Source organism: Tursiops truncatus, chromosome 20 (assembly GCF_011762595.2).
Source record: "Tursiops truncatus isolate mTurTru1 chromosome 20, mTurTru1.mat.Y, whole genome shotgun sequence".
In the NCBI taxonomy this organism is placed as follows: domain Eukaryota; kingdom Metazoa; phylum Chordata; class Mammalia; order Artiodactyla; family Delphinidae; genus Tursiops; species Tursiops truncatus.
Window position 1 is genome coordinate 47059479 of NC_047053.1, and position 13285 is coordinate 47072763.

General features: G+C 61.9%; 1 protein-coding gene across 14 annotated transcripts in view; it reads right to left on the reverse strand.

Annotated features, from left to right (window-relative positions):
* BAIAP2 (BAR/IMD domain containing adaptor protein 2) overlaps nucleotides 1–13285 on the reverse strand; it is a 71425-nt gene that overhangs the window by 14119 nt on the left and 44021 nt on the right. For 12 of the 14 annotated variants that reach the window (XR_012328431.1, XR_012328430.1, XR_012328433.1 and 9 more), the window contains exons 7-9: nucleotides 3281–3433; nucleotides 404–628; nucleotides 21–222 (exon numbers count right to left, since the gene is read on the reverse strand). Coding sequence is in view for 8 of the 14 variants with exons in the window: in XM_033847602.1 (XP_033703493.1) it covers nucleotides 21–222; nucleotides 404–628; nucleotides 3281–3433 (580 nt within the window). In the remaining 6 variants the exon portion in view is untranslated. The remainder of the gene's footprint in view (nucleotides 1–20; nucleotides 223–403; nucleotides 629–3280; nucleotides 3434–13285) is intronic. The other 2 variants (XM_033847607.1, XM_033847608.1) reach the window with 1 other exon arrangement.

The window sequence follows — 13285 nt, forward strand, 5'->3', positions numbered from 1 at the left end:
GGCCCCAGCGGAGCTCTTACTGGTGGCGTAGCTGTTCTTGGGGGCCACGCTCTTGCGCACAGGAAGCGTGTTGGAGTAGGAGTCGCTCAGCTTGCTCTGAGACTGCGGAGGAGATGTGGACTTGGGCTGGGCGGCCTTGCGGTCAGCCCAGGGGTTGTAGTCCTCGTTGTCGGGGCCTGAGACGCCATTCATGACCGGCGTGTTCTCCTGGGCAGACAACCGCTGTCGGGAAGAGGCGGCATGGGGGCGGTGTGGCAGGAGGGCCCGGCCCGGGTGAGGCCAGTGTGGAGAACCCCTTGCCCCCAGCAGGGGCGCACCCCAGCTGCTACGGGATGCCAACCGTTGGTGCCAAGGGGGGCCATCCCCCCACACCCCCATAAAGCTTTCCAGAGCAAGGACTTACCCCCACAAACGGGGCCAGCTCAGGGGGCACCGGCAGGGGCTTGGCCCCCGGAATGGGGTCTGAGATGACCAGGTTGGACTTGGAGGCCGACAGGCCGCTGGGGAGTATAGACCCATTGCTGCTGGCCATCTGCTGCATCAGCTGCACGGCGCGGTCTGGGATCTTGTTGGGGTCGGCACAGGCCTGCTGCCACAGCGGCAGCTTCTGTGCCAGCAGCTCCTTGCCCTGAAGCGGAGAAAGCCAAACAGGGTGGCAATGAGGGCCGGCCGCAGGCTCCTGTAGCCTGCCCGCAGGGCTGGGGGAGCCCAGGGCCTGCTGCCGACCTCACTGATGCAGCCCCCTGGCTCCCGCCTGGCACCCCGGGAGGGGCACACCTGGCTAGGGCTGCTCTTCACCAGGTGGGTACCTTACAGCCAGATGAGCCACCTGTAAGTCCCTGACCCCCGACCTAGGAAAGGGGCTGAGAAGATGCAGTGAGCTGTGCAGTCGAGGGACCCTCAGGAGTGAGATCAAACCAAGGCCTGATCAGGGCGGGCCTCCCCAGGGGCCCGAGGGAGCTGAAATGGACAGGTGCTCAAGTGGTCAGCCACGGAACAGAAAGGCCCTTTGTGGGCAAACCATGAGATACTAGGAAGAGCGCCACTTGGGCAGACTTGAGGGCCAGGAAACCTCGCAGGGACAGAGGAGACCGTGGGGAAGGGACAGAGCTGCCCAAAGCCCAGCTACGATCAGGGCACCACCCAGGGGCCCACAAGCCCAGCTGTCCCTCCAGTGTGCACCAGGGCCTGCCCAGGACACAGCTAGCCAGAAGAGCACAGGGCCTGACAAAGGATGAGGAAGCCACAGGCCTGACCGGGGCCCCAGGATGGGGGTGCAGCCAGAGTGAGACACCAGCCTGAGGTTCCCTGCAGCCCATTCAGGGGCCCTGTGTCCACGACACGGACACACTCAGGGCCTGGGGTGCAGCTGTGCCCTCCCCCTCTCCTGGCCCTCTGACCAAAGTGGGCTACCCTACCTGCAACAGGTGACACAACCCATGTTCCACTGCAGACCCCAGACCCCCCCTGGGTGGAGCTGCCCCCCAGCTTGGGGCAGTCACGGTCTCCAGGACCTCGGAAGGGTCTGTCCAGCCCTCACTGTCTCTCCTCACTTATCTTCCCACTTTCCCCCCCCCCCCCCCATTTTTTGGCAGTGCTGCGCAGCATGAGGGATCTTAGTTCCCTGACCGGGGATTGAACCTGCACCCCCTGCAATGGAAGCGCCGTGTCTTAACCACTGGGCCGCCAGGGAAGTCTCTCTTCCCACTTCTTTTGACCTGTGTCTGGGGCAGGGAGGTGGCGCCCACATGGGGAAACTGGAGGTTGCTGGACAAACAGCCCTTTGGAGCAGGCTGTGGCCCCCTCTACCACCTGTTGCTTTAAACCAGGGGCCAACAAACAACCACCCGAGGGCTGGCTGCTCGTCTGTGAACAAGGTTTGAGTGCAACACAGCCACGTCCGTTGGTTTACCCATCTGTGGCCACTTCTCTGTGCAATAACCAGAACGAGATATTTACTAACTGGCTCCTGGTTGAGAGAAATAGCTGATGGGTCTGGGCTGGTGGTGAGAAAGCGGGTCAGCAGGGACCCTGTACTAACAGGGACAACCCAGGATCAGGGCGCCGCAGCCCAGGGCTCCCACCCTGATGACGGCCCTGTCGCTGTCGGGCCTGAACCCAGGCACAGGGAAATGCCGGGCGCCTGCTGCTGGGAATAGGTTGGGGTGGTGCTGCCTTCGTGCCCCGGTGCCCCAGCCCGGGGGGCTTGTGCCTCTTTGAAACCTACCAGGGGCCTGGCGTCCAGCTCCCTGGAAAGTTAGCTGTCGTGTCTCGCATACACATGATCAGGCCCCCCAGGAGACGGAGATGGTGGCATCCTGGAAAAGGACTGCTTTCCTGCCCTTCCTGCACGTATGGGCCTGCGCTCTCCCTGACCAGTCACGGGGCCCAGCCGCCAGAGGGCGCATATGCCTGCCACAGTATTGCCTGGGGCCGCGTGGGCGCTGCGGAGGCCCTGCTGGAGAACTGCAGCAAGTACCGCCCTGCTGCCAGTGAGCCCTCGGGGCACAGGGCCTGCCGGCAAAGCCGCACTCGGTGGGGTGGCCCGACCCCCAACCCTGCAAAGGACGTAAGTCCTGTCACCGTCCTTGCTTTGCACCTGTGGTGGCGGCAGGCCCTTGGGCAGGCCCAGGCAAGCAGGAGCCTCTCCGCGGAGGGAGGGCATCTGTCTCCTTGGCAGCTCCCGCCTGGGGACCAGAAGCTGAGTCAGATCAAGCATGTGTATGAGGTGCTGACCCGCAGAAGCCCTTTATGGAAAAAGGACACAAACGAGGGCCTCCCCGGTTGGCTGAGCTGCCTAACCACACCTAACTCTCAGAACGTTCTGGAATGTTCCCGCAGACAGCTCTGACCCCACCCCAGCTCCTACCTGTGCACTACAGGAACAGAAGCCTCAGTGAAGCTACCTGTCCCTGCAGGGGAGGTGTGTCCTCTGGGTCTCGCTGGCCCCGGGGGCCTAAGCTGGCCTCTGTAGGGGTTCCCTGGCACTGCAGCCCCTCCCAAGGAGCTCGATCCCTGGAGGAGACCCTCTTAGCGGGCTGTTAGTGTGAGTGCTCTCAAAAACACAGCCCGCAGCTTCTAACGGGAGTCTTAAAACATCTGCAGCTTTAACCTGGTAACTCTCCTTCCAGAACTCCCGCCCTGGGGAAATCCAAAACACATGGGATGTTCAGCACAATGTTCCTTCACAACAGCTCCAGGCTGGACGCGTCCCGGTGCTCCCGGGGGAAGCAGTCGTTTCGCCAACAAGGGCTCGGCCCCGCGCAGAGTGAGCACCCACCTTGGAGTGGTAGGCGGCGGAGTTCTTGGCCACGGCACACTGCTTCTCCACCAGGAAGCAGAACCTCCTCCTCTCCTCAGTGAGAGCAGTCTTGTAGCCGTCGGACACGTAGCTCTCCAACTCCCCCTGCTTGTTGCCGATGGCGTCGATGTACTGGGGGTGGGAGAGGGGATAGAAGAGGCAGATGAGCCAGCGATGGGACAGCGCGCGCTCACCTCCAGTTCTGGGTGGCCCCACGGAGGGGGAGCACACCTCCCGGCCGGCGCACTGGTGTGGGGCTTGGCCGTGTGACTCACCCTGGCCATGGGGCTGCCCTGCTGTGCCACTGCCCCCTGGTGCCCCAGCAGCCGTCCATGTGGGGACCATGCTGGCAGGTTGCTTGGTGAGGCTGGTGGCGGTGGTCACCTCCCTCGGACCCGGACTCCAAACCTAATAAAAGCCACCCTAATGCTCGGTAGACCAGGAAAGCTCAGCTGGCACTGTGCTGGAGAATGACTAATTCACACCCAGATCCCATGGGGTGGGCAGAGAACGCAGACACAGGAGACCCCGCTTGATACTGGGGCACCCCAGAACGTTCTCTGCAGGTTGGAAAGTTTCAGTAATAAAGTACCAGCAAGACTAGGGGCAGCTGTCCCAGGGGGGCCTGCAGGCCCCTCTCCACGTCTGGGTGTGGGTCTGCAGGGCCCAGCTTCCTGGGTGTGGGAGCCCTGCCAGCCCCTTCCTGTCTCCCCTCTCGCCCCTCCACGCTCCACACGGGGCACAGACTCCCCGCCCCAAGCTGGTGTCGCTGTCCTTTGGCCGGCCAGGGAGCAGCCTCTGCCCAATCAAGCCCCATCCCCGGCGGCGCGGGCAGGTCCAGGCCACGAGGGGGCGGCCTCCCCCGCCTGACTCGCCCGGCTCCTCCACCAGCTCTGACTCAGCGTGGGTGGGCGGTGCGGAGCCGGTGGGCGCAGTGCAGGCTGTTCCTGTCACCTCCCCTCCCCTCCCCTCCAGCGCGCTCAGCTGGAGGGCGAGGGCCTGCCTGCCGGGCGTGGGCCGTCCCCAGCGCTCTCACCAGTGCACAGCTCAGCTCAGTCAGCGTGAGTGAGCACACTACCCCAGGCAGGGCCTGCCCAGCGCCCTCACCAGGACTGGGACCCTGCTCCCCCCTCCAACGCCTGCAGATCACCCCGCCTTCAACACTGAACCCCCTCTCCTCGCCCTGGGAGGGCAGCCAAAATGGGCCAGTCCACTACCCCAGCCCTAAAGGAGCTGGCCCTGGTCCTCCTGAGCAGCTGCAGGGCCGCCACACCTCGGGGTGGGTGTGCCTGAGAAAGTCAGTGCAGGAGGAGAGAGGCCTCCAGGGCAGCCCTGCCTCCACTGCCGCGGCCCCCCACCCCAGCAGCCCGAGCAGCTCCAAGTGCTCTCCTCCGGGTTCTGAGACGCGTGTGCATCAGAGCCTGCAGCCCCTGCTCCTGCAGAACACCCCCTGCACTGTAGCTCCTCCAGGAAGTAGGGGAGCAAGTCTGCAGATTTGGGGTGCTACTGGGGGCCTGTGGAGGCCACCGTGGGCAAGGCTGTGCTGTGTGGGGAGGTCCCTTCAGATGCCGCCCACCAAGGGGGAGTGGCTCACACCCGAAGCCCTTATGCGGACAGGAAGCCTGGGGGCGGGAACACCCTCTGGACAGAAGGGCCTGGAAGGGGCAGGGCTCCCTCACAGAGAGGGGGACCCTGATGCACAACCCCGCTGCGCCTGCCCTATCACCTAAACAATACCCAATGCTAGACTGAAATCCCCCGGAGGGTCCCACGCCCGCTCTGCTCCGTGGCTGTCCTACCACGTCCAGGGGATGGTGGGACGTCAGCGTGGCCTTGCAGGCTTCAACCAGCCCTGAATAAAGACGCCTCCCTTAGCCTGTCCTGCCCATCCTTGCATACAGGGGCACATACAGGGGCTCGGCTGGGGTCCTGGGAGCCCCTTAAGGGGCAGCCTCAGGAAAAGTTCTGCGAGGCTCCGGAAGGAGTTTGGCTTTTAACCCCAGGGCAAGCCCCAGCCGGCCAGCCCTTCACCGGGGTCACCACCTCCTACCCTCCCTGGGGGCTGCTCCAGTGCTGGCCAGGGGTGGGCGCGGGGTGAGCCAGGCACGTGGAGACCCCACGCCCAGGCAAGAGGGGCTGAGACACTGAGAGATCAGCACGGAGCCTCATGCAGGAAGGCCCAAGGGAAACCTCCCACTGTACCCTAATTCGGGACTTTGGGGAGGGCAAGGCACCTCCTCCAGCGGTTACCCCAGGACAGCAGCGTAAACTGGGACGTGGGCCCCCAGGGTCCGCCCGCCCTGAGCCCACTGCTGAGGACGGCTCCTCCTCGTGCCGGCCCGGTGTCCCCGTCCGTCCTGCCGACGGTTTCTGGGTTTTCAGGCTGCGGTAACATCTTTCACCTCAACGCTCCCACTCCCTGGAGGGGAGAGAAACCAGCTCTGGACGAGATGACGCGGGGCACTGGCCTCATTAGCTGCCTGGCAGCCTCCCGTGCCGAGGGAGGGAGTGGTGGTTTATTTTTAAGATTTCCATTTATTCAAACGAGCCCCAAGAATGGCCAGGAGCAGCTCAGGTCTCAGGCAGGGAACCTGGGGCTACGAGAGCCACCCAGTGTCTTCCCAGGGACCACAGGTGCCTGGGATAGGCCAGGAGAGATGTCGAGCTACACCGGCCAGGAGGGCCAGCCCAGGCGGGGGCCACAAGGACCTGGAGAGCCGACCCTTCCTCCACGGTCCCCACACCAATCATCTGGCTTGGGCAGAGAGCTACCCGGCCAGGACACTGGCTGCCACTTCTGTCAAGGAACGACGGCAGGCCCTCCTGACCTCCTTTCCCAGGACGCTGCCTCCTTGTGGAGAGAGGCCACCACTTCACGGGCAGATCCTAGAAATCGAGGCCAAGTGAGGAGCTTCACCCTCGAACGGGCGGAGGAGGAGAACACACACCCCCGCCCCGCCCCCCGCTGCAGCCTCCAGGCCAAGCTGGCTGCTGGCCGCTGTCGGCAGGGACACTCCCCAAATGTGCAGGAGTGGCCGCGCTCTCTGGGACGTGCAGAGGACAGAACGTGCCTGACCCTACAGCTCTGATGACTTAGCAACAGGCCCCAGAAAACGCCCCAAGCCGGTCCCTGCCACGGGCAGGCACCGTGGCCAGGCTCCTGGCGTCCTGCATCCTCCCTGCCCCCACCTTCCCCTGCTCCTTGCTTAGCGGGTGCTATGGAGACCACACTATAGAAACACCCAGCTGAAAGCATTTAAGACCCACAGAACGCTCCCACTTAGTCACCCTGGGCTGAACAGCCCTGTAATCCGAGAAGACAAAAGTGATCAGAACACACGTCTCCTCTCCTCCGTGGAGCAAGCCAGTGACTCAGAGCGGGGGAGGGGCATTCTAGAAAACACCCGAGGCTTTGGTTTCCCTCACCGGATAGGCCATCGTGGCTTTCCCACGTTTCTCAAAACCCCAACGCTGCCCCTAACCACTGCAGCTGGTGAATGACAGCGGAATCCTTGGGCCTCAGCTGTCACCACTAGTAACCATTACTCCAAGGAGACAAGGAGGGGACCCGATTAGCTGCGATGTACAGGAAGGTACAGCCAGAATCTGCTGCCCCCAAGCTGCATTCATTCAGCCACTGGGCACCTTCTGGGGGCAGCCCTGCTGACCGGGCCCGTGCCCACTCCCTGGTCTGATGCACCTGGCACCCAGGCCAAGAATAGGGAGGACAGCCTGGGTCAGTGGGTGAAGCTTGGTGAGGGCTGTGGCAGCGGTTCAGTGGATTGTTGGAGGACCCTTAAAAATCTCATTTAAACACAAGAGCTCAGAGCAAGGCTCGGGAGAGGGCAACTGCGCCCTCCTGCCCATGGTCCAGCAGATGCAACAGCTAGCAGGCAGCTCTGCGGGGAATGTGCTGTGCGCACACCCTTAGGCAGAAAGTGCAGTGCCTCTTGCAAGCATCAGGGACCCATGGGCCCCGGGCTTCCTAATTTCCTGAGAAAGGGCCCACAGCCATCACTAGATTGGGGGGTGGGGTGGGGTGGTGGTGGTGGTCCGTGACCAAACAGATCCCACTGCCCACGCCCTGCGCAGCACACTCACACGCTGGCGTGTCCAGAAAGGATGTGCTGGGAGGGGTGCGCCCATGGGCATCCCCATGCCCAGACCCCAGGAGAGAACGTGGGGCCACTTCTGTCCACACCAGTGGGCTGGACATGCTGACAAAGGCTTGCGGTCCAAGGGGACGAGGTCTCAGCAATCTGTGAGCACGCTGAGCCGAGGCCTCGGGTAGCCACCAGGGAGCGCGCCAAGCCTCCAGGACCCACGCCTTCCAGGTCTGGGGTCTACTCTGCTGCCCTGGGACCTGGAGGAGGATGGAGCCCGGGCTCCTGTGCCCACCTTGCTGGGTGGTCCCTGCCAAGTCTCTGGACCCTTTGGGTCTCAGTTTCCTCAGGGGCTGAGCCAGATCGTCAGCACCCGACATGGCAGCCCCTGCCTCACATGATCTTGGAGGTTCTGCAGGTACAAAATTCACATCCAGCTTCAAAGACTCAGCAGAAAAACAGGAACGCAGAACACCTCACTAGTATCTGTTACAATGATTGCGTGTCTAAATAACACTCTAGACATGCGCCGCTAAATAAACACTTCACCTGTTTCTTCTCACTGTTTTACATGCCCACCTCTCAGGGTGAAAAGACAGGTGCCGTGTGCCCGGTGCTGCCCCCGAGAGCCCTCCCAGCTCTGACAGCATAAGATGCTCCCGATTTCCCACGGTGCTATCCAAGTAGGCAGCCCGGTCTGGAGGGGGAATTGTGTGGCTTGATCTGGTGAATTGGGGGTAGGTCTGGGAGGGACCAAGGGAAGGGAAAGAGTCCCCAGAGGACTGAGAATCCTGATACTATCTGTGGACACAGAAGCCCTAAGAGGACGCAGTGGCTTCTGGCTTCTCAGTTGTTCTTTTCCAGGAAGACCCCTAACTGCTTATACCCCAAGGAAAGAAGATGTCCCACTGCTGGGATGCAGTGCCTTGTCCACAGACCGCCTTTCACACTGAAGAGCTTTTTAAAATGAGAACAGCAGATGCATAAGGGGCTTAAATCACGGCCATCAAACTCCACGGGTTAACAGGAGCAGCCTCTGCCATTATCTTTTTTGAAGATCTAAATTATGGTTATTTTGTTTTTGCTTTATTACACATCCCTTGAAATAGAACAAATCTCTCTCTCCCCTTTCTCAGAGGGCAATCTGGAGGCGCCTTCCGGAACAAGGGAGCCCAGCGAGGGGGAGCCAACTGCAGGAACCGCCTGCTTTACTCAGCACAGGCCCCGGCAACAGCCACACCCCACACCCAGAACACTCGAGGCCCCACTCTCTGGGTCTCAGAGAGGGAACGGGGAAGATGGATCAGGGCAGAGGAGGGGGCCCCTGGCAACCTAAACCCCAGCTGGGTGGGTGGGCCCTCTGCCGTCCCAGCAGCAGAAGCCTGCCTTGGGGCTGTCAGCAGCTCCAAGTGCTGGGCTGCTGAGAGCCTGGCACTGGGCTGGCAGGGACCATCCAGGGCCCTGGCCCTCTGCGCTCGGGCAGAAGGTTTGGCCCACACTGGGGGTGACCCCGCCCCACACCCACGCCCATCCATCTGCCTCCAGCCTTCTCTTCCTGGGCTCTCCCCTCTGCTGCAGTCTTGGCGGCCCCTCCCCACAGAGCTCAGAGCCTACACAAGGGGTGGACAGGGCACACTGCCTCCCCGTGGCCCCCACCGGCCGGCCACACACCAACGCGAATCCCAAAGGCACAGATGACTGCTGGGTTTTCTAACAGTCATGGTGTCCCTTGGAGGACGAGGACTCCTGCCTAATCAGAGCTGGGCTGGGGGTGGGGCCAAAGGAAACAGAAACGGGAGAAATCCTTGGCCAAGCCCCTCCGGATCTATAAGGGGATCGTGCACCCAGAGCCTGACCAACTCCACCCAGCACTGCTTCCCAAAGTGCTTCATCCGGGATGGCTCTCGGCACCAGTCCCACCCCAGCCCGGACCCTTCCGTCAGAAGCCCTGGAGACCGCCAGCCAGCCAGGGGCCGGCTGTCCATCAGAATCACCCCGAAGCTTTGAGAACCTGACAGGCTAAAGTACAACCACGCACCCGCATGCCTGGGGAGGGGGACCCTGGGCCAGAGACAGGGCGCCAGACGAGGCCTGTGACCACGCCCTGTCAGACACACGGTACGTCCTCCACTGACTGTCCCCTGTAGCCGCCTCCACAGAGATGGGCGCTTCGGTCAGTGCCTGGTCCGGCGAGCACGGCAATGACCAGAGGTGCAGGGCGTGACCTCAGCCGTGTGGGCAGTACTTGGTGTGCTCCCTACTTCTAGAAAAAACCCTCTGTCCTAGTTTGTGCCCCAAATGCCTCTAAGTGCCTGTTCCCTGACCTATAATTAAAATCAATTCTCTCGCTGGAAATCCCAAAACACAGTCTCAATTATCAGCAGTTCACGAAACTGGCCCAGTCCCACTCACAGGGAGTCCATCCCAGACGGACTGACAGACAGACAGACACGCTCACGGGGGACAAGGCTCCGCCCCATTCAGGAGCTGAGGTGCCTCGGGGGAGGTGTGTAGGTGCTCCAAGGGTCAACCCCTGCCTGGAGGGTGCTCGGGGGCCTCTCTACCCTCCCTGGCGAGCATCCTGCCCACACTGAGCTCCAGTCAGGGAGGGAAAACACATGGACCAGGGGCGCCAAAAGGCTCACAGGTGACCCCAGGGATTGACCCAAGGAAGTCCACCCATCCTGGGACCACTGAGTCAGCCCACACCTGCATCCACTTGTGGGAGCCCTGGGCAGCATATCCATACCTAGAAAACAGAGCTGCATGGGCTTCGTCGGTCTGGGGTCCCACCTCCTCTACCAAGAGGCGCTGCAGCTCACGTCAGCCCAGGGGCTTCTGTGGCTCGGGGATGCCCAGGTGTGGCCCCTGTGCCAGCTGTGGGGCCCAGGCCCACACCCACCTACACATACTGCCCACTGGGCTACATGTGACCCAGGCCCCGGTGAAGGTCCCCGGAGTGGAGACCCTGGGGATACAGAGGGGGCTTCAAGAGAGCGGGGGGGGGCACCGGTGCCTGGGGTCCTTCCCCACCTCCCCAGGGGCCCAAACAGTCTGGAATCCTGCCCCCACTTGGTGACAGCGTGCAAACACATCTGCTTGGAGTAAGCAGGTCTAGTGGCCAGGATGTCCTGTGGGTCCAGGTGAGGCCAAGCTCTCCAGGGCAGGGCCATGAACTACAGTCTGGACGGACAGAGCTGCCCCCACGGCTGATACGCTACAGGAGTGGACTGCGTGTGAGCTGGGGTGTCGGCCGTTCTACGAAATGGAGACAGGGAGAACAGAGTCCTGTTCTTCCTCAGGAAAAGAGTGTCTTGGGCTTCCCTGGTGGCACAGTGGTTAAGAACCCGCCTGCCAATGCAGGGGACATGGGTTCGATCCCTGGCCCGGGAAGATCCCACATACCGCGGAGCAACTAAGCTTGTGCGCCACAACTACTGAGCCTGAGCTCTAAAGCCTGCAAGCCACAACTACTGAGCCCAAGTGCCACAACTACCGAAGCCTGTGCGCCTAGAGCCCATGCTCCACAACAAGAGAAGCCACCGCAATGAGAAGCCCACGCACCGCAACGAAGAGTAGTCCCCACTCGCCACAACTAGAGAAAGCCTGGGTGCAGCAACGAAGACCCAACACAGCCAAAAATAAATTAAAAAAAAAAAAGAGTGTCTTAAACAGACCATTTCCTGTGACTAGCAGGACCTCAGGCAAGGCGAGGGGCAGGGCCGGCTCAACACACCTGCCCTGCCCAGGCATTTCCTCTAGGGGAAACAGTGGGGAGGGGAGGGGCTGTCACACCAAAAGGTGCCTAAGGCCCTCCCAGCCCCCAGCAGCCACACCTCAAAGGAGACATCAGGTCCTGGCTCCTGGCCAGGTCTGCAAAGGTTCCAAGAACCAGAAGGAACAGACCCAGGTGCCAAAGGACCCTCACATGCCCAGGTGGGCTGGGCACCTCCACAAGGCCACCAGGTAGGCCAGAACTGTCCACGGGACAGGTGGCCAGCATGCCTTCCACGGTCTCACAGCACACTGGGCACCCACCCCCTCCGGCACAGACGCGGGATGAGGGACTCTGAGCGTGCCCCAGCCTGGCCTCTCAGGTTCAGCGCCACCAGGGAACAAAAAACGCACTGGCTGGACTGTCGCTGGAAAGACAACCACAACCGGAATAACATCACATGCCACCTATCACCGCGTCAGCAGCCTGGGCTGGACGGCGAGAGGGACAGTGTGGAACACAGCCCCCAGCCCTCCCTGGGAGGAACTCGATTACTGGGGGAGAACCGCTGCAGTAACACCCTCAGGAGGCCAAGGGGCAGGTAGAGAGGGGGTTGGGGTGGGTCTGGGAAAGACAAGGGAAACCGAGGAAGTGCACAGAACGGGGAGGGGTGACCTCGCTTTGCTCAGGCCCCAGGGCCCTTCCCGCTCTGAGATGGGAGGAAGGCCGAGGTACACCCCTCCGAAGCGGGGAAACCGAGAGAGGACATGGAGCTCACCGTGACCACACGGCCAGTGCACACGGGGCACAGCTGGGATCCAAACCCAACGGCCAGGGCCTCATGGCTATGCCCAGGCGGTGACAGGCCACAGCGGGGTGAAGAGGAGGCCCCTGAGAGAGAGCCTCAGGGCAGATACCCGGAGGGGACTGGGCCTCAGCGGGGGCAGCAGGGCTGTGCTGAGGATACAGGGCAGAGGGGAGCCTCAGTTGTGGGGTGACCCTTGGACATGGGAAGAAAGGTCAGCACTGGATGTCTCCCAGGTCCCAGGAGGCCAGGCTGGACATGGCCGGCCTCACCAAGCTGGGGAACTGCTGGGAGGCCCCCCCCAAGGAGAGAACCACCACCCAACTGCCCATACGGAAAGACTAAGGTTTGCAGAGCCTGTGCTGTGTCCCCCTGGCCCTGCGTGGCTGGGGGAGCAGATCCCACCCTCTCGGCCCTGCAGGCCCAGACTCCAGAGTGGAGCAGTCAGGGCTCTCCAGAAGAGAGAGCTCTTGCAGTGGGTGGCAGGGGCTCTGGGGCAAGGGGAGTGGGCCACTGGGAACCACAGGCAGCAGAGCCACGATGACCCAGGCCTGTGTGGCTCCGAGTCACGTAGGAGTGAACACCATGGATGACGCCAGCCCACACGCGCTGACGTCTGCCCGGCCTGTCCTCTCCCAGCCACAGGATGCACCGGCTGGGACACGGTCCCTTCTGACGGCTCTCAGCAAGCTCGTCACAGCAGCACCAGCTCGTCCAGGGAGAGGGCCTCGGCACAGGACGGAGCCTCCAAGTCCATGGCCGTAAAGGGGAACGAAGCACGGGTATGTGATGATAAAAAGGAACAAAGCACTGACACACACAGCGTGGACGAACCTCAGAAACGTCACGCCGAGGGCAAGAAGCCAGACGCAGGTCACTTGCCGTCTGATCCCGGTCATGCCGCCGGGGGGCGGGGAGGGACCAGTGAAGACGGGCTTTCTTTCTGGGGCCGTGACAACATTCTAAAATGGACTGTGGTGACAGTTACACAACGCTATACGAACGTACTCAAAATCAAACGGGTGAGTTATATGGTATGTGAATTACCTCTCGATAAAGCTGTCACCAAAAAAAAAGCACCTTAAGGAGCGGGGAGTGCACAGGCTGAATCCCTGGAAAGCCAGCCTCCTGTCCCTGTCACCAGGCCTCCAAACCAGTCCCCAGGGTTCCCTCAGATAGGGCTCTGAGGAGGCCACTGCCCTCCCAGGCAGCGGGTCAAGGTTTTCAGGAAACAAAATGGCAAAACACGTCAAGGATGGGACAGAACAGAAAAACGGACACACACCAGTGCAGGTGTCTTTCCAGCCCCGACCGCATGACACTCTCCCAGGAGCACATCCCGGGCGGGGGTGACTCGGGAG